Source organism: Scophthalmus maximus, chromosome 8 (assembly GCF_022379125.1).
Source record: "Scophthalmus maximus strain ysfricsl-2021 chromosome 8, ASM2237912v1, whole genome shotgun sequence".
Taxonomy (NCBI): Eukaryota; Metazoa; Chordata; class Actinopteri; order Pleuronectiformes; family Scophthalmidae; genus Scophthalmus; species Scophthalmus maximus.
Window position 1 is genome coordinate 9,912,976 of NC_061522.1, and position 21,242 is coordinate 9,934,217.

At 40.8% G+C, this 21,242-nt stretch overlaps 1 protein-coding gene across 1 annotated transcript; it reads left to right on the forward strand.

Moving 5' to 3' along the window:
* The first annotated feature begins 1,556 nt into the window (after window positions 1-1,556).
* Window positions 1,557-20,911, forward strand: tacr3a (tachykinin receptor 3a). Its single transcript, XM_035638589.2, has 5 exons — window positions 1,557-2,272; window positions 6,035-6,223; window positions 6,785-6,935; window positions 15,232-15,428; window positions 17,070-20,911. Exons 1-5 carry the CDS (start codon window positions 1,905-1,907, stop codon window positions 17,401-17,403), a joined length of 1,239 nt encoding a protein of 412 aa, XP_035494482.2. The 5' UTR covers window positions 1,557-1,904; the 3' UTR covers window positions 17,404-20,911.
* Window positions 20,912-21,242: the final 331 nt, after the last annotated feature.

The window sequence follows — 21,242 nt, forward strand, 5'->3', positions numbered from 1 at the left end:
GCTGCATTCTTCCGATTTCAACATGAAAGCCTGGCTTCCACTTCTCTTTAATAAAGGTTGCTCAGATCGTACGGTGGACAACTGGAGAGCCCCTCAGGGTTTTTAATAGTGATCAAAGACTTGTGTGAAAGCCACAGCGATGATTTCAGTGCACTATGCAAGTGGTTACCTCCATTTGAATTGTTGCCTTTTCCTATTTTCAGTTAATGTCGGAACTCTCTTTGGGGAAAATCTACTTTTAAAAATCCTTACTTTGAAGTCTTTAAAACATGTTTTCCTACCAGAAAAACACCATAGCACACTTCGCATTGACATAGTATCAATCCTCATATTCATATAAATATCCACAAATTCATATGAACTAAATCAAAGAATATTTATGCACTATTTCCACACTGCCCACACTGTCTTAATAATAAATTGCGTCTACATCATGATACGTTTGGCAGCATTTACATAACCCGGGGGAAAAAAACTTCCAAATTATGGAGTGTCTGATATGAATTTCAATCGACATCAACATGCAAGACTGCAAAGCAGAACTAAGAAAACTAATTTGATTTACAGTACATCCTTTGGGCCTATAACACATGAAAGCCTTTGTTTTAAATCACTATAATCGATAATTAATGAAAAAAAATTGGAGAGATTCGCTCAAATGGTCTGTGTCACTGAATGTGACTGCAACACAGCAGAGTGGCTGGTGCAGTACAGTGAGAACATCTTATGACTGTCCTCTTATATTCAAATGTCGGCCTATTGCATCTAGCATGTTCTACTATTCAGTCCTGCTCCTTTTTATGTTAGAGTGCTGATACAAAACAAGGTTATCTGCCGTTAAAATGTAAGGTTCAGAGGAAATATGATATCATATGATTTTGTTGCCTCAAATATTAAACATTACTCAGGGTGTCTGTTGTTTGTAGAAAATCTTTGCTGGATTGATTGGATTTGATCAGCCATGGAATCCATATAGATGTAACCCGTGTAGAGGTTACCATATAGCACTACGGGCTACATAAGCAGATGAAGGAGGTTCATCCGATGTGAACAGTTGGATGTCTAGAGGGGCCTTCAGCCCGAGACTTGTGAATGTTGGTGTGACAGAAAAGGAGAGTCGCGGCCATTCGAGCACGATACAGCACGGAACATTTCTTTTCTCTCCTTTCACCGTGAGGATGATTCAATGAGAGAAGCATTAATAAAGCAGTGGCTGGGTGCACCTAAAAGATCAGGAGTCTGGCCAAATTTGACAACTCAACATCAGGAGGTGGCACTAAACCGATTCAACTATTTTGACCCCACCACCAGCTGAGGACTGGAGAATGAAATAGATATTGTACACACACACACTGCCTGCAACATCTCAATATGCTGTCAGTGACCCCTTGGAAACGCAACACGATCAACTGAGGCGGTCAGAGAAGATACATGTGAATGATTACATGGCGCAGAGAGAGGGGGAGCGGGAGAGAGAGAGAGAGAGGCCAATCTGTTATTCATGAAGTTTAAAACAGCAGCTGCACGTGCATCAATCAATCTCTTCCACCATTTGTGCCACTTCTGCGTCACTGAGTACGCACGGCGCACAGCCTGTTGCTGCTGGGAGAGGAGAGGCTGTGCGCTCACGCCCTCCTCATTCAACAGGCACCGAGTGGACACTTGTCACATGTAAGGCTACTGTTTCACCGCATCTCTGTCATTGGGGTACAGAAATACCGGAGACCTCCCCCCCCCCCAAACAACTGCAGGAACCAGTGGCGGAAGACGTCCGCTTGTTAGGAGGTGGCGGTGCCTTGCGCGCCATGGTGCCTGGACGCAAATCCTCTCCCGCGGTTCCAGCTTCACACCTCGTTTGGTAGAGAGCGAGTCGACCGCGGAGAGGGAGACGCGGGGGGAAGAGGATGGCAGCTGCACAGAACGGATCCAACGCGACTTCCAACTACACCAACCAGTTCGTGCAGCCGCCGTGGCGCGTCGCCCTCTGGTCCGTCGCCTACAGCTCGGTGCTCGCGGTGGCGGTGTTCGGCAACCTCATCGTGATCTGGATCATCCTGGCGCACAAGCGCATGCGGACCGTGACGAACTACTTTCTGCTGAACTTGGCCTTCTCGGACGCGTCCATGGCCGCGTTCAACACCCTGATCAACTTCATCTACGCCGCCCACGGGGAGTGGTACTTCGGCGAGGCCTACTGCAAATTCCACAACTTCTTCCCGGTCACGTCCGTGTTTGCGAGCATCTACTCCATGACCGCGATCGCTGTGGACAGGTGAGCTGAGGATGCAGCGCGCGCAACGTGTAGTGAATGTCTCCCCCTCCCTCTCTATTATTTACAGATCCAAATGACCGTTTATTAGTATTATTATTATTATTATTAAAGAGATAATTCAATAATTAACATTTCAATTATGTACCAGCGTCTCTGTTTGAATCCTACCCGTGTGGAAATAAACTTACTTTAAATATCAGCATATAAAAAAAAACAACATTCAACTTATTTGCAGTATCTCCAACTATATCTCCATCTACACCATTTTACTACGTCCAACACACCACATCCCAACTTCCAATGAGCTGGAAATATAACGAGCACATTTACAGAACATATTTAAAGATGCTCAGGATGTAAACCCCCCCCCCCCAAAAAAAACAAAAAAACAAACAAACAGAGAATCCTTGCCAGCCAAACACTGTCCGAGTGTTTCACGCATGATTTTTTGACATCTCGTTTTCCATTATTCCACTTGGCTATGCTGCCCGCCGTGCTCGATGTGTTTAGAAGAAGAAGAAAAAAAGCTCAGATCCATGTTGTGTTTTGTTTGGAGACAAACTACACCCCATGTGTCGAGGGAGCTGTGCAATTAAATTAAGTTGATACTCTAATTTGTTCCCTCATGCACATAAGAGCTGATTTGGAGTCTCCACTGGTTAAATTCAAATTCCACTGATGTCGTCGTGACCCCACATTATTTAATCAGAGTTTGTGCTCCCCGCTGACTTTAGCATTTATTTCAATCCCCATTGGTCAAGTGGGTGATTACTTGTTTGTGATTTGAATTATTACACTGCAAAGGCAGCAGCCCAGCGGGGCGACAGCCGTCTCTCGCACCAGGGGCCGATTCCAAAGATTCATTTTCTATGTTTCACAGGCATTGAATCATAGACGGAAGCTGTTGCCTTTCAAAGAGCCTGCACTGCTGCGTGCTGTGACTCTGTGTGCCAACACCCCGGAGAAGATCGCCCTTCCATGCTCTCATGCTCCCTGACTCTCTTCCTTTCTGTCACATGCACTCATTATTTATCTTCTCTTTGCTTTCCCACTCTGCCTCCGTCCCTTTTTCATTTCTTTCCCCTGTAGTTTCCAGTAATGTGGCGATGCAGTCGTCACTATCAGCCGGGCTTTGATACCAATCAGTGGACCATCACACGTCATAATGTTTGAATAAAGGGATTAGAACTGATGCAGGAAGCGGCCACAGGCCCGGTGAAATGGAAACAAAGATCACGTAGATCACATGTGTGTTTGTGTGTGTGTGTGTCTCCAGCTTGTGTGCATGTGTCACGGTGTGTTGTAGTATTGCGAGAGGTGTTTTCCTCCTCCGGTACTTCTCCTTGACACACAAAGGGATCAACGCATTTCCTCTGGCCGTGCTCATTTTGGCTCTTCCGCAGCAACTTCCATGCATCCGTATTTTTGGTCAGCAGTGTCCGTTTGATTCTGTCAACTGCGTTCTGAGGAACAGAACATCACCATGACCTACATGATGTAGATGCGACCTCCGGTCATGCTTTTTCGTAAACCCCAGCGTGGTGCTGTCTCCGCTCTGATGTCTTGAAATGGCGCGAGGCCACAGGTCGTGATCATATGTGGAATTTGTCCTTCCTGCTGACTCTCTGCGCTGCCAGGTGTGCTTCTATGGGCACTGCAGCAAAAATAAACTCATGTTGCTGTGTGAACCGTAACTAGCGAAGCCTTAAAGCATTTTGTATGGTAACGCAGCAGGTGACTTTTCTCACACCTTTCTTTCTTGCTTTTAAGCTGAACGTGGAGAATATATGTCTCTCTCTCTGTGTGTGTGTGTTTGTTTGTGTTTCAGAATCTGTACTTGCAACAGCATCGTGTTACAGTTTTCCTGCATGTACAAGTTTGTACTGCAGAGATCGTCCATTTGGACCGCAACCAGTTAAAACATGCACATCATTATAGTTTTGCAATCTGCATCTTTTTTTTTAACAGTATTAATCTGTGAATGTTTGATAGTGACATGATAGGTTGTTGTTGTTGTTGTTGTTGTTGTTGTTGTTGTTGTTCTTGGTGCTGCTGCAGCTCAATTATTAATGAATAATGTGCCAACCCCATCAGCATAACAAACTAAAGTGCATTCATCTTTATCAGTATTGTGGTGGCAGGAGAATCCTCAAAGGTTTAGATTCCCCGAACCTGAATAAACAAAAACCTCACAGTTGGTACGAGATGCCACGATTGTTATGATATTTATATATATATATATAACGGTGGCTGAACATTTAACATATTCCTCTCGTCTGAAGACACATGACATTTAGCTGTGCGCACGCTGTTCGGCTCCTTGCACTGGGAGTCTCTTCAAAAGTAATCTTTGCTGGTTAAACACCGGGTGGTGATTAAGCGAGTGTTTACGCGGTAATGTCACACCGCGGTGACGTGGCTGCTAAACAATACCACGTACGAAAGAAAGCTCCCCTGTGCAGCTTGAGAGTCCCAGGTGGAAAAAGAAAAACATGAAATGATTTATTATTCTGTGTCTCTGTGATGATGCCCAGTTGATGCTGAGGCCTCTGTGAATGTGCTTTGGTGTGTGTGTGTGTGTGTGTGTGTGTGTGTGTGTACTGGTGTTGCACTGTGCTTATTGTTAATTGGTTAGAAAGATTGTTAGATCAGCTGCACTGTTGTGGAAGCTTGTTGGAGCCCAACTAACTCAGACCTCTCTGGCTTCTACTTGATTGGCCAGCTATTCGTACGCTGCCATCCATAAGGGCCAGCGGGACACTCGGATAAATGCCTGGCAATTAGCGAATGGCCGGGGTATCTTTGTTGTCGTCCCTCGGAGAGTTCCAGCCACTGAGGTGACAGGACAACGTCCACCCTTTAACATCTTATAAAAAAAATGTAATTAGTGGCTCTAAGCCTTTGTTGTCAGCTTTTTAAAACCATGTACCGTTCTTACTTGGGTTCAAGTTCAGAGCTGGTAATCTCCTGTCTGTTAACGCAAAATCTAATCACAGTTTTTTTTTTAAATGAATTATCCAGTAGTTTCTCTGGAAAATCAAACACCACCAGTGTATTTTTCTGAAGCTGCATCTCTGAGATCATTTGAGATGAGATAATTTCTATTTAACTTAATCACATAACAGCATTGGTTCCGTAGATGAATATAAATGTGTTGAACAACACTGCTTACTTTTAAAACTCTGCCTTGTTCTTGTGAAATAATGTCCACTGTCACCTCCTCAGGTCTCTGACATCCTCACAATTCACCACCTTGAAACAATTCAAGGTGGTGAAACGACTATTTGCAGCTCACAAGCCATATGCGGTACACTGTGATGTTGAAACCAATACGTGTACTTCATTTTAAGAATTCACGAGCCAAAAAGGTTTTAAGCACCATAGTGTCACTCACTGCCCTAAAGTGTATATGAAATAAACGTAGAAGAAAAGCTGCCCCTAGTGGTTTCAGGTGGTATTATTGTTTGGTCACTGATGTAAAGACGCTGAAGTAGCAAAACGCCGGTGAGGATGCACGTACTTCTCCTCAGAAAAAGCGCAAAAAAAACGTGTCTTGGTGGCCAAGAGAATAACATGGTAAAAGCGAGGCTCATAGGGGACCAATATAAGTAGTTTTTCTGTTGCCATTACACTGTTTTAACGTCTTGGGGACAAGTTTTCAGCCAAAACGTGGTCTAGTTCCGCTTTGATTACAGCTATGATTAGTCTAATAAAGGCTTGAAACAAGTATGTCTTTGTAACATCCTTACCTCTTCCCCGTAGGTACATGGCCATCATCCACCCTCTGAAGCCTCGTCTCTCGGCCAAAGCCACCACAGGAGTCATCGTCTGTATCTGGAGTCTGGCCGTGGTTCTGGCCTTCCCTCTCTGCTACTTCTCCAGAATCCGAGCTCTGCCCCCCAGGACGCTCTGCTACGTGGCCTGGCCGCACATGGCCGACGACCCCTTCATGTGAGAAATATTCGGTGAACTGCCTTTAACAGTTTGCTTTAGATTTGATCAGAGTTGAGCGTACCTTTGTTTTATCTGGTTGCTTATAAATTGATTAGGATTAGATTAATGTTTTAAAGATAAAATCGTCAATTTTACCTATCTGCGTAAACAATCATCATCATTCCCTGTTACTGTAAATGTTGTCAGTCAGAAAAATGGAAGAGCCAAAGGAATTAATTTTTCATATATCTACACTTGGATATTTGTAATAAATTAGGATATGGGGTGCTTGTAAAGGATTTTTTTTTTGCTAATTTACGACAATACAGTTCTATGTGTGAGGCAGCCTCCTCATCCTTGGTAAAGATGTCACAGAACAAGAGAAATGTACACCAAAAAATTAATATTATACATATAAATTGAGATCAAACTCACATTCATCTGGTGCCAGAGGTATCAGGAGTGCACAGAGGTCAACCTGTGTTACAGTTGAACATTAAATCTACTGTGAATTGAACTATTACCAGTATTATATAAACATAAACACTCCTTTTTGCCACTTCTTCTTTTTCTTCACAGGTATCATATCATAGTGATGGTTCTGGTCTACATGCTGCCTTTGGTGGTGATGGCCATCACTTACACTATCGTGGGGGTGACGCTGTGGGGAGGGGAGATCCCAGGAGACTCATGTGATAACTATCATGGGCAGCTCCGGGCTAAAAGGAAGGTAAGCAGGCAAACCGAGATCCATACTGTAAGCTCAAGAATGCAGATGTAACTCGGGGCAATCCAATTAGTAATTGTGAACATGAGGGTCTTTGAACGCTAGAGGTCAGAGAACAAAGAATAATCTGTAATTTTTCATGCCAGTGAGCAACTCCGGGTGATTATAATCTCACTTCTGTTTCTCAAAGATAAATAGATATTCGGGTGGTTCCCAGATCTCTTCTGTTACAACTACAAGGTTTTCAAACAGCGTCTGTCAACAGGTCGCCAGTTTACCTTGAGGATTTGGAGTCAAGCCTTTGTCTCTGTCAATGTTAATTTTGTTTGTCTTCGGTACGAGAGTGTGCAGCTGGTAGCTGTGAACACTTCAGCCAAGAAAACCTTGATTCCACACAACACAACCTTTGAGGTTGTCACTTGTCTTCAGTCAACTGCTTGTCCATGCATCCAGACGGGCTCCAGCTCTGAAAAACCAACAGTGTCCCGAGGCTTTGGTGGAAACTGAACCCACAGCCTTTATGTCTCAGGAGTGTGGAGCTTATTCAAGACGGGGGTTTTTTTTCTCGATGTTTCCTGCCACCGTGATGAATGGCCAAATATGAGAAACACCTTTTGCAGAAAATTGTGACTCACAAAAAGGGGGATAAAGGCAAACAAATCATGGCACCTACTGCTGCATCAGTGGCAAACACAATTACAGACAAGCATGGAAATATTCTTTACTTTCCTATATCAGACTTATCGATTGTACTCCGTCACTGACGCTGGTCGAAATTAGTTAATTCAAAGTGATAATTTACTGGATGTTAATTATATATGAATTATCTTGAATATTCAGGCTTGTCTCTTTCAGAAAGTAGTTTGTCCTCTACTACTACAAAACCCTGCCTTGACTTCATGTCCAGTCCTCTACATATCTTCTATGGAAAACATTATTGCTTCCAATTTCACAATCCCGCAGCATTATTTCTTGTGTGTGCTCACAATTGCCAAATTATTCCTGAGCAGCCACGGAATCATTGCCCTGAAAGCATGGTGCACATTACCATCTCTGCCTCTCCATGCTCTCACCTTTTCTAAGAATCAGTATTGGCCTCACACGGTGGTCATTACTTCTGAGTCTTCCAGCCAGAAAAGGAGTCTGTGGCGAGTCATTTCAGAGTAACTGCACGGATCAGTAAGTGAAAAGGGATATTTCTGTGTCTGAGTGTTTATGTGCTGTTATTTGTGCACTGGAGGATCCGGGTTTTAAGCATCTCTTTTCAGTATATATTTCATATTTTAGGGCCTATTTCAAAAGCACTTAACATTTTGTTTGTGTGTTTAGGGTTAGGGTGTGTTTATGCGTGTTTTTGAACATGTTTAGATTTCAACCTCCGTCGTGTTCCCGCTGGATGCATTGCAAAGCATTTCTGTCTTGGGGATGAATGTCATGCTGGTTGAGAGTGTAGTGCTTGCAGGCTCTGGTCAGAATAGGTTACCGGAAGAAGCGTAGCCCAGGGCAACGCTGTCAAGCATCACAGAAGTAGCTGGTTGGAAAGCTAATGTTGTAACCGTATCCCAGAGTGAATAAATTAAAAACATTCCGATCAGTTAGCTGAAATAGTAGGAAAACTAAAATAAATCAACTAGATAACCTGCAAAGGAATTTATACAACTGTGATTGTTGTTTAGACAAAATACCTCAACAGTGGAATAAATATCTTATTCCTCTGCTAATTCACTGCGCAAAGGAAACTGATTGAAAACGTAGTTGTTCCAGAGGCAGCGACGCAGCACCTCACGTCGCCTCTCTGACGGTCTTAATAATAATAATAATACAGTATTTGTATATAGCGCTTCTCAGGGACTCAAAGTCGTCTTGGAGTACACTTGTTTTCTTGCCATATATCGACAAGCCTCTCTTGGCTGTTCACTGCACTTGTGCAGTAGCTTGTTTTGCGGTCGCCATTTCAAAAGGTCTATAATGTTAAGCAGCGGACAGGGTTGCTCGCAACATGAGCTTGGCAGCACTGTCAGCTGCTCGACTTGTCTCACTCAGAAAATACTGACGAAATCATCCCATTTGAAATTATAACTAACAAACATGTTTGATAATTATCAGGGCGGCCCCAATTATTCTGCGAGCAGTTCAGGGGATTTAAGAAAGACTCTGTAAAAAACCCACTCGATACCTTTGAAGGTTCCAGACCCTCTCCTTCCAGTGTTTGCCCTACCATTGAAAAAACAACGGGAGCCCCCGCCCCCCTGAAATGTGAAATTTATCTTTTTTTATTTCTTTTTTATTTTACATATGATGTCAAGCAGAAGTCCTTTCAGGTCACTTTCCTTATACAGCTTATTCCCCATTCCTGTATGAAAGATTGAGGATGAACCTTAACGTGATTTCTGAAACCCTAACCCCCCCCCCCCCCCCCCAAACCAGTAAACCTAGGGGAAACACTGGCTTCGATTCTCTAATAATCAGCTGAGGTAGTTGCCACTTGCTCATCCTTGTTTGGCGAAGCATTGCCCATAAATAACCTATTAATAAGATGATCAGTGATATGATCCATGGCCAAAATCTTCTATGGTATGTGTTGAACAGTGACAATTGCATCTTCAACTTACTCAGGAGATTGATGCGGTAATTTATTTAAGGTCACCAAAAGGAAATGATTGAATGATGCAGGAAGTTTAAATGTATTATGAAAGTGAGCCCCAAAGTGTTTTGTTAATTCTAAAGATCTTCCTCAAGGATTTTCTTGTGTTTCACCTTTAATGGCAAATTTCCTCTGTGACGTGATAGGAAGGAATGCAACATTTTTCAATCTTTTTTTTCCCCCAATTATTTTTCATCATCTCTTTTGAAAAAAAGGGTTTGAAAAAGAAAAAAGGTCCTTCATGTTGAGTTTATCACCTCACCACATGTGCCCGACTTAAAGCTCCCGACGGGCCGGTAAGCAATTTTGGAGACAGCTAGCCGCTCTCTTTGTTGTTGTAGATGATTTTTTTCTGCACTGACCGGATTGCGAACCTGCAGCCTCGGGTATGTGAGAACGACGCGATAACCACTAGGCCAAAACCTGTCATTCGTAGCATCTGCCGCTAGCACGTCTCTTAATGTGTTTGGCAGTGATTTTTACCAACTGTACACGCAGTGTTGTTGGTGCAGCCCGCACCAGTTTTTTAGGTTGTCAATTTACAGAGCCAGGGCTGCGCTGAAAAAACACAGATTTCTTTCCGGTGCACACACAGAACCGACAGCTAGTGGACCATGATGAAATATTTGCAGATTTTTTTACAAAACGTGTATTGGTTTAAAATCGCTTACTGCACCTTCAACATTCACAATGTTAGTCTGAATGACCTGGCATAGGACTTGCGTATGGATCTTTAAAATCTTTTTAACCTTTGTTCGACTTGTGTTGTAAGCACCATCCAGCATGCCGTTTCCTTTCTAATGAAAGACAAAGTAACGTGTGTGTGTGTGTGTGTGTGTGTGTGTGTGTGTGTGTGGGTGGGTGGGTGGAAGGATTGGGATTATCTCCACAAAATGAGATTTTTCCAGAAATGAAGTACAACAGGGTCGGGTCGAAGTGTATGTGAATGTCAAGTAATCTCCAGCAGTAATGGTTCTACTCTAATCCCAACTGGACAGGTGTCAATAGAGCTGTTTGAGAGATGAGCGTCAGTGTTCACGGGCAAAGAGCCCAGCCTTGTTCCATAATGGAAGTCACAGTCGAAGCAGTTTTAAGGTTCATTCACCAAGACACACTATAATACGATAGGATTGCTGCTTTCCTTTGAGAGTAAGTGCCTGCCTTAAGAGGCGTGAGCACAGTCACATAACCTCCTTTGCTCTTCTTACCATTGATTGTTTGAGGCCAAAAAAATTTTTTCACACCCTGACAAAGGCTTCTGTTGAAACTCCCTGGTTCCTTGGATCTCCCTTCCCTTCACGCGACGGCTCATAATCACTGATTCAAAAGAGCCAAAAGAGTGCCTTCATGTACTGAGCAGATGCTTCCTGAAGTGAAGTTTTTGAGGGAACAAATTGCTGCCTCAGTTTTGTTCACCAGCAATCTTCAAAGAGGTTTTACATTTTCTGATTATCTGTATCTGATACTTTGGGTATATTTTTCTTAAAAATTTAAAATAAATTCTCTTTGGACTTTCATTTGTATGTATTTTTACATTGTTATATTGATACATTTACTACTGTCACTTTCCAAGTACTACTACCCTAACCCACTGCTGGCGGTGGCCAAAGTGGATGGTGGACGTACACACAGGATTCATGTCCCGCTCCTTGTGTTGGGATCAGGGTTGTGGGATAAAAGCATTTCCATAAAAAAAAACTTTTCAATACAACTTAACTGCGACAGCAATTAAAGTAGTTTTGTAAAAATACAAAAAAATGTGTTGTTAATCTACATATTTGGACAAAAATACTTACATATATGTTTTCTCACAACATTTTTATGTACTAACAGCACTTGGCTCAGGTTGCTGGGGTTTGCCTTTTTTCGTGTCATATTACAAATTGTTTGTGGAACTCATTCTGGCTTCAAGCTAACGAACGAAAAGTCATTTACGGGATTAATGAAGGAACATAAATCTACTGCCGGGGCACCCCCAAGACTGTTTTGGTCTTAAGATCTAACTCGATATCCATTTTATACGATCAAAAGCTCATTAGCATGCGAGTTTCATTACCGTTCTTTCAAAAGCAAATCAGCTAATATGTTTTCCTCATCAACTTCCATTTGTTTCCGAACGCTCATTTTGACTTTTATGTGAAATACTGTGTTGATTGAGTCTTCCATGCGCGGTACAGTGAGTTAGTTCAAAGTGTTAACTGCAGCTTCTCATAAGTCATTCTTGTCATTTTTCCAAGGCATCGCTCATCCACTTACCTGCTGGCCTTCTGTTATGTTTTGAGAAAATCACCTTGATAAAATTGATGGAATTCAGTCACTCGCTCACAAGTTTATACTCATTCATATTTAGCATGCGGCAGATTCACAACACGGAGCAGCTGTTAGCTGTTAGAGCCTCATCATTTTTGCGTTCGAGGATGCAAAATCCTTACTCTAACCACGGAATTTTGCCGAGTATCAGTTTGAATGCAGATTAACTGTGCTGCAAGGGGAGGAAATTCATAGAGTACAATACATGAAGTGCAATAATACAATTTTTAAATCAATTATAAAACATGTAAGGAGGCTAAGACCAGTATTAGGTGATCACTTCTCTCTAGCCTACGTGTAACTATCTCTCAGTTTTACCAGTTGACTCATGTGACAACATTCCCAAGCTTTTAGGTCAGACCATCAGTTCAGTGATCAGTGCATCTTGTACACAGTTTCTTAAAGCCAACAACTCAAAATGTGATGAGTTTCTTAATCTGTTATTAAAAAAAAGACTAAGGGGATTAGGCTTCAGATCTCGCCACCATTTCGAAAAGTATCTATGCTCATCCACCCACACAGCCTCAACACCCTGTACATTAGACAACACCACATGAACATTTGAAAATAGTTTTTGCACATTATGAAACTTAATTTAATAACTTTTTACTCACATATTGTCTTTCAGTGTTGAGCAACCTCTGCTGTAAGAGAACTGAATTTTTTCAAACACTCCACTCTATATCATATTGTATGAATACTCTATATTTTTCCAGCCAACATAATCATGCTAAAAATTATCCATGCTATTCCCAGGCAATAATAAAATACAGAATTAACACATGACATTTTCTTAATTCTTTGAAATTGTGTGTTTTGACATTCTCCATATCCCCCGTAATGAAAACATGTCAGAAGGGGTGAAGAACAATTCCGCACTCATAACCATGAAGAGGGTCTAATAACATGTTTACTGTATAGATCATGCACAACAACAGCATGAGCTCATGTATTCACAGAATATACTTTATTATTGTGAGGTAGACATTATGGATTCTGTATTCTTTCATTAGCCAGAAATCTCATCGCCCATGGACTGGACTTTGCAGTGAAGCATTTGTTGAACGACACGTGGATTTCTTAGCCAGGATATATTTATTTTAAACCATTATTAAGCTGGATAGGTATAATGCATAATATTTAGTGTTATTTACTTACTATTTACTTTTAATCTTCCAGATTGTTTACATTAGCGGTGTGGCTCATAACGCAGAATAATTTCACTTGTTCTATTACGGGATGTAAAGTTGCTAAAATACATAAATATACATACATATATACATATACGTCAAAACAATAAGTCTCCAGTGGGGACTGTAGTAAAGCAGACACATACATTGAATGTTTGAGAATCCAGCCTCATATAAAATATCCTGTGTATAAATATCATAAATTGAGCTATCTTGCAGTCCAAATAACGTCAAACAAGACCCAAGAGCTCTCAGCAGATGTGTGTCTCCTCCTTGAGGTTACTTAGCCTACTGAGAAACTTGACGTCTTTCATAATGATGGGACGTCCAATTAAAAAAAAAAAGGTGAATTAACAAGAAACCAAAGAGTTTGAAAAGACTCCAACACTAGAGATCAGTTTGTCACATGAATTATCCTGCTACCAAAAATGTTTTAAATCATTTACATGGCCACCTTTGCAATGGCAAAACAAACAACGCCGCCCTGCTGCTGGAAAAAACCTGCTGCAACATTAGGTGTGTATTGACAATCTGCTACACAACACAGTTTGATCCTGTTCAAGGATCATTTTTACAGAACTGCAATGATCGACAGTTTTATTGATTTTTTAGAATAATATATTCATGGCCAAGGGTAGTCACCAACTACTTTGCTCTCGACATTGTTCAGTTATTCTTCTCAAGTCCCTTTCTTGAGAGAAACGGAGCCTTCATTTAATGTGCGTGCTGTTACCAAACAAAAATAGTGACTGAGCAGGTTCACCACTGTTTAGCAGCCACCTAGCAGAGTTTACAGCATGGCATGGGCAGTGCCATAAACTCTTTTGAAACATGCACTCAAGAAAAAGGGGATGTCAGGACCTCTGTTTATATTTCAGCAGGGACGCAGTGATGTCTGTTTTGTCTCCGGTAGCATAACTCTCAAAGTCTGCCTCTTTGGAGAAACACAGTATTATGGATTGTGTTGCCAGTTACCACCCAAAGAGAAGCCAGGGCAGTTCATTCAGTTCACAAGTCCAACAAGAAGCAGATTAGAAAATCCACAGAGAAATAGATGAATGGACTTTTCAGAAAATATAAAGAGTAGTTTATAGGTATATGCTGTACTTAAATAAAATAAACAACAATTGCAAAAAAAGTGCACATAAAAAGAAGAAATTCACATTATTTTAGTACAGAGTTAATCGCTTGATTTTAGTTATGCGGTCTTTGTTACTGTTGTTCTTGAATGTGTGCAGACACAAATGTTGTGATATAGTAAAGTTTGCCCTTTCTATAAAATAGCATCCTACCAGTCAGTTCTGACATGGAGCACCTCAGATGTTCACAAGGAACTAAGTTGGTAAAAAGATCTAACACAACATTGTGATAACTTATGTGTTATTATGGATTTATAATCAGCTAAAATAGGGGGGGGGGGGGGGGGGGGGGGCTTTTTTAATGGGAACACAAAATTAATTTACATGATACAAAGACAACAGGAGGGTTAATTGACAAGACTGGAAACAATGTAAATGGCCATTTAGACGGTTTGTCTTTCTCTTTCAACTTTTAAGCCAAATGCAAACCCACTACTGCAGAAGTTACATTCATTCCAGATGAATCTGCACTTGTTTATTTACACAGGAAGTAGTTTGCAAGATAAAAGGTAAGGTTGGGTGAACAATGGGCATGGAGCGGCAGGCCAGCTCGGTCCCTCCTGCAATTCATATTTGCATTTTTATTAAATGGTAACCATAATCTTTCTATACCTTGAAAATGACATAGAAATGACAGAATGTGAGGATTGAAATGCTAATCATTGTCTGCCAATAGGATGATAAAATGGTAAAAGTACCACTTTAATTTTACCAAGGTTTTTGAAAAACATATGCTTTTCAAAGTCTGGCTAAAGTTATGGTTTAATACGATCTGCAATCTAATCTAAATTCTAATTCTATCGAACACGTAATGAAGCTTTAATCACCTTTTCTCCTAATCACGGGATCCTGATCTTGTATGAGGTATCAGAAATTACTATTTGAGAAGATATTTTTACTAGATTATGGTGCTACATACTCAATCTAATAATCTAATATATGTTTCCCTTCTTACATTGTGACCTGGACAATGTGTGTCATAAAAAGTCACAGCCGTTCAAATATCTTTCTTGCAGGTGGTGAAGATGATGATCATTGTGGTGGTGACCTTTGCCCTTTGCTGGTTGCCCTACCATGTCTACTTCATTGTGATGGGTCTCAACAAGCGCCTGAACAAGAAGAAGTACATCCAGCAGGTTTACCTGTCAGTGCTGTGGCTGGCAATGAGCTCCACCATGTACAACCCCATCATCTACTGCTGCCTCAACAGTAGGTGAGTAAAAACAGGGTAAGGTTGACTAATGGTGCGTTCACACCAACCAAATTGTTGCGTCTCGTTTGTCGTGCAAGGTTGGCCGTGAGATCATTTCTTCTCTTTCAGACATGGACATCAGTGACTTCAGGACAATCTTAATGCTAGTTGGCTTTAGCGCCATTGCGTCGCACGGTACAAGTGATGCGAAGTACTCGCGTCTTTGCAGTGACCTTTGTATGCAATCTCATCGCGCAAAAACTTCGCATCTCATTTGGTATGAACGCACCATAGCTTAAAACACAGTGGAACCGTGGAACATCCTTACTTCAACACTGTTACAGACTGAAAGAACAAAAGTGGAATCAATTATACTATAACACAGAACCAAATTATAAATGCAGCATTTGTTGCTTCTACAATAAGCAAACAGTATCGTGACAATCCTTAGACTGGGGACAAGAAAAAGCCACCCCGAAAATAATAAGGTTTGACCAAACGCCAAGATGCCACAGATGATGCGAGAGGCGAGAGAGCAATCGCTACGCCGCAGGCCATTATGTCAAAAAGAGCTGTTGCCAGACATCTCGGCATGTGCACATCCTCATGTGGCACATATTTGTACTGTCCTGTCAAGACGCCGAAGATGTCCCTGTCCTGTCTTAGCCTGCATATAACAGCCAGACATGTTGCGCAATGAGCATAACGCCACCAAGCCCTGGCGAAGGAGTCGTATAACATTCCACAGGCCAGTATTGACACTGCTCTGGACTTTGTGACAGAGTTGTGTAGCAGTACACATGCACAAGTATACCTGGTGATGAGTGGGTGGAAATCCAAACTCTGACCCTGTTTTAACTGCATTGCTTCTTCTTCTTCCATTTTTTTATGCAGTTCAACAGTGATTAATTTCAAGCTTCTGAGCTTTCGGAGCTCATCAGTTTCTCCTTATAGTAAGAAAATTGATTTGTCAACTTGTACGGGGTGCATTTAAGCCTGGTATAGAAAAAAAAAACCTAATCCAATTTTATGACATGGCAAAGTAAAACTGATAGTTTGTCATGGTCAATGACATTGTCTTTTGCTTTATTAGACCAAAACTGTAGTCTTTCGAATGGTGAGATGCTTTTAAAAAAAAAGAATATGCACATATGACTGTAAAAATAAGTCCTTGCTCACAGTGTTACTGATAAAAATGTGGTGAGAAAAATTGTGAATAGTGACTCTGTGGAAAAAAGGCATTACTTCTCACGATACGTGCGATGTATCATTGAACATAACATCAACGCATTCAGAAGATGATTCAAAGGTCTCAAGTACTGTGGGTTTACTGTTGATTGCTCTCACAGTAAATACTGCACTTCCACACCAATTGACCTCTTTTCATCACTGCACAAACATTTAGACGTCACTGACTGCCTTTTTAAAAAGCTTTAGCTACAAACGAATGGAATTTCTTCTCAGCCAAAGAGTCTACCTTGGGTACTGTACGGTATTCAGCAAATGCCGCTTCTAAGAAAAGAAACCATACAGCATGTATTAGAAAATATATTATTCAAGTTTGGCTAATCACAACACACCCATCAGCCAGATTGACTTCATTTTCTCTTCACTCCTCTACCCGTCTTTGGTTTGCCTCTCTCTCTCTTTATATGGCACCAGGTTTCGAGCGGGCTTCAAGCGAGCATTCCGTTGGTGCCCATTCATCAAGGTGTCCAGCTACGATGAGTTGGAACTACGCTCCACGCGGCTGCACCCGACGCGCCAAAGCAGCATGTACACGCTGTCACGAATGGATACCACCATGGTGGTTGTTTACGACCCCGCCGAGGGCGACGGCGGTCCCGGTGGCAGCTCTGGGAGGAAGCACTCCCTGTCCTCGAGGAAGAGGAGCTACATCACGTCTCGCCACTCCGAGATCACCGGCTGCAACGGTGGCGTTGCGAAGACACAAAACGGAGGTCCCCCAGGCGCTCAACCTGTGGAGTTCTCTTAAGGAGCATTTCCACAGAAGTGCATGTGACATAATACACACACACACAGACATGTGCATGTAAGAAAAAGATATACTCACTCATTACACGCTGTAAATACAAACATTGCACATTGTGTTTGATCAATGTAGACATAGAAGCATTGTACCAAGGTTGAAGAGATTACTTTAACGTGCAGCAAATGAGCAGCTGGATATAGAAATTATTGATTCTTGGTTAATATAGTTTTTTGGTTTTTTTTTAATACTTTGGAGCATGGATTACAGAATGGGCCCTCTAGGCACAGAGCCTATGATGGAATATCCCTATCACATATTAATTTTTTGATCATCATCCTTTAATAGGATATAAATGTTGGAAATCTGCTGATATGACAATGATCAATTATATATTTTATTATTATTCATCTTTGTATCCATTGTACAGCTGTACAGTACTTAGAATATAGTAAAGCTAACTTGAAATAAGTAAAGCAATTTATGTCTGACATCAGAATTGTTCCACAGTGATTGGTAGGATAAGGGTCCTTTTCATGTCTGTGCCCAGTGATATGTTGTCTCATTATCTGTCCACACTCAGGAGTAGCCTTAGCCACATACAAAGATGCACGACACTCACGCTGAATGGTACATTTCTGTGTGCTTTCCCCTTGAAGTTACACATTCAAGTTTTCCTCTTATACAATCAGGGTTTCTCTGTTTTACTAAATTCTTCTTCAGCTAAAAATTCAGCTTTGATTGTAATTAGCAATCATTGCACTGCCGCTCTGTCTTGGTCCCGTGATTCGTCAAAACACAATGAAATGAGTTAGTTCTGCTTGGAGATACCTACATGCTGGTATGGAGATAATCTGAAAATACATCATGGTGATTGTAATTATGTAAGTATATTATTGATTTCATTTCCATCAGCAAGTATAAACTATGGACTTTTTTTCATCCCGTTCAGAGGATGCACTCTGTATCAGTCTATTTCTCCCCGAGGCCACACATGAGTGAGAGTTGTCAATGGAAGAGCTGAACTCTGTTTGGCTCTACACACCATGTGTCTCTGAGTTTGGCTCTGAATGTATTGAAATGGAGTTTGGCTTTTGGTTATGTAACTGTAGAAATGAGCGTGTTTCCTGCAATGAGCCAGAGGCCAAATCCAATGAGCATTTGTAGCACATGAAGGAAGAGGTTGCTGGAGAATTAGCTGAGCAAACTAAACAACTAGAGACTAGAGGGTCAGTGTCTCTCTTTCAATTTCATCATAGTGAAAGATTAAAAAAAGCAACTTGTGGAGTGAAATGCAGTAAACCGTGGTTTTATTGTTCTGTAATGTTCTTTTAAATACCTTTACAGTGCTTTGTTGTATCTTATTTCAACTCCTTGCTTGACTGCACATCATGGTCATTATCTCACACCCGGCACAAAGCAGCGCCAAACACCGATCCAGCATCCTCAGTTAAAAAATAAAAATAAATAAGCCATTGCATTGACAAACCAAAACCTGGATTCAAGTCACATGGATGCATTCACAACATTTTGCATTCATGCAAGGAGTGGCGCCTACTCACTTCCAGAGATTTTCCTTCTGCACTCTCACATGGGCTTACTCTGACATTTCCCCGAAATGCGAACATAGGTGCCTGGCCAGAAAAGTTCTGGCAAATGTCTGGAGCAACATTTGCAGACATTTGTGTTCTCACTTACAGCCCCTAGTTAGAGAAAATATCCAGACTTCAGTGAATGTCTGAAAGCACCATTAGTCAAACCCGGCACAGCGAGTTATTCCCTCTAGCGAAACTAACAAAAAGTGGATCTCGACCCACACAAAATGCCCTTGCACAGTGCGCTTTAGTTCATGTGCTTGGATTGTTGAAATAGAGCCCGAGGTGTTGAAACAAGACCAAGCAACACTACAGCCTGTGCTATGTTGGGTTTACATTACAACAGTGGGCTCACACTGTGACAGGTAGGATCATATAAACCGTAGAGAAAATGTATCCTTCTGACACAGCAACACAGAAATGACCACCAAAGAAAGTGAATAACATTTATTTTGTGTTTGTGAGGGAGGCTTTTTTCAGTGCTGCAAATGAAGCATAGTATTGATTCGAGCACCATTTCTAGTAGCAGTAAAAGCTAAATAGTTTCAACGGTTTGTGATAGGATGTTATAGTAGATATTGATTGATTTATTTTGTCATGTTATAAAGGAAACTAAAGTTTAAATCTTAGGAATCGACCAGATATTGGAACGACAGAAACTCAATGTCAATATTGTTCGTTATTCTTTCCAACATTTGTTAGAAGACTTCATGAAAGTATTTACTAAAGAATGTGAAGACAAAAACGTTGCTGTGCATTATAGTGCCATGTAATTTTAGGGTGATGTCTGATGTGTTAATCAAGCTAATTTCCGTGCTTCTCTGTATAAATGTGTTTGATTTGTATGAATGTACTGTACAATGTGTGCCAGACTTTGTCAAGTGTGGACTATAATCTTTGTTGTATACAGACTAAATTATTTGTATAGGATAATTAGTTAATTTCAACCTGAGCCTCATTTCTTTGTCATCACTTCACTACATATTGTTGTCCTTTTTAAGTTGCATTTGATCTTATTTCAAAACAGGACTCAAGTTGAAAATAACCTGAATTGTCCTTCAAACCAAAAAATAAATCTAGATTATTGAGATTATCATTGCTGAAATGAAAATTATTTTTTGTAATTTGAGATGAGAAATTATCATAAGTGACTTTAAAATTGTATATCACATTTCTTTTTTTGTAAGATTTCCAGAAGGTTTGTATTGCTCTGCATTGGTCAGTAATGAAGTATTTGCTTAATGTATATTTTTTGCAACAGTCAATATGGTTTCATGAGTTTACTAATGACATGACCTGCTTATGATTAAATGTAGCTGTGCGTTGTTGCAAAGCAGTGAAATTCTATTGACGATAACACCCTGAGCAAAAGTGTTTTGTTTTGTGACAATTGTCTGAGACAATGCAAGCTAATGCAATAATCCACAACTTTTCACTATCTCAATTCTTTTGAAACCAAGCATAATAATGTCTTGGCCTTTTTAAATTGATTTTTATTGGGAACCTCTAAGCAGATTGTCAAATGTTTGAAATTTTCTGGACGTTATTAGGTTGGGAAAACACAGTAATCTTATATTGGAATAGATAAGCTGCAGTGGGAATGTTGCTGAAAGAAACACACCTGATCAGCAGAAGATTAAATGAAAATTATTCTTTGATTAAAAACACCAATAATATATTTGATATGATTGATTAAACATTATTATCTCATTATGAATGATGATATTGATGCACTGCATGCACAAAAATAATATTCCCTTTACTTTCAGTCAGTCCAGCCATATCCTGGTTTCCGAGCTGGAATGCTGTGCAATACAATTGAGATCAAAACAAATGTTGTGGATTATAACCTTAAGTTGACCTTTATTAAAGTGTCAATATGTGTCGTTGAGTTGGTTAATAAACTATTATCTTACAAATTCCCTGTGGCAGTGTGAACATTGGAGCTGCATGGTTCCCTTCAGGGAAACCATTTGAAGTTCTACAGTTACACAAACAAATTGACTCTCTTGTCCTGATCCAGCGCACAGTTTATGAGAGCAGTACTACAAGATGAACTATACTGTTACTGCCACAACTTCTTTGTTGCATAATCACACAAGATTGAATGCAGGATGAAAGAGAGTAAATTGAAAGTAAGCAGTAGAAGTTTCACCTGTTTGCTAACTGAGCGAGGTTACTCGATTAACACTGAGACATCATTTTTTTCTGCTTTTCAGAGGATAACTACGCTAAATCCAAGCTGCTGTC

Excerpts from the sequence above, each read along its gene's own strand:
- tacr3a (XM_035638589.2), top strand. The coding sequence starts at position 1,905 with ATGGCAGCTGCACAGAACGGATCCAACGCGACTTCCAACTACACCAAC. Across the intron at positions 2,273-6,034 it reads ACCGCGATCGCTGTGGACAG|GTACATGGCCATCATCCACC; the intron begins GTGAGCTGAGGA and ends TCTTCCCCGTAG. Across the intron at positions 15,429-17,069 it reads TACTGCTGCCTCAACAGTAG|GTTTCGAGCGGGCTTCAAGC; the intron begins GTGAGTAAAAAC and ends ATATGGCACCAG.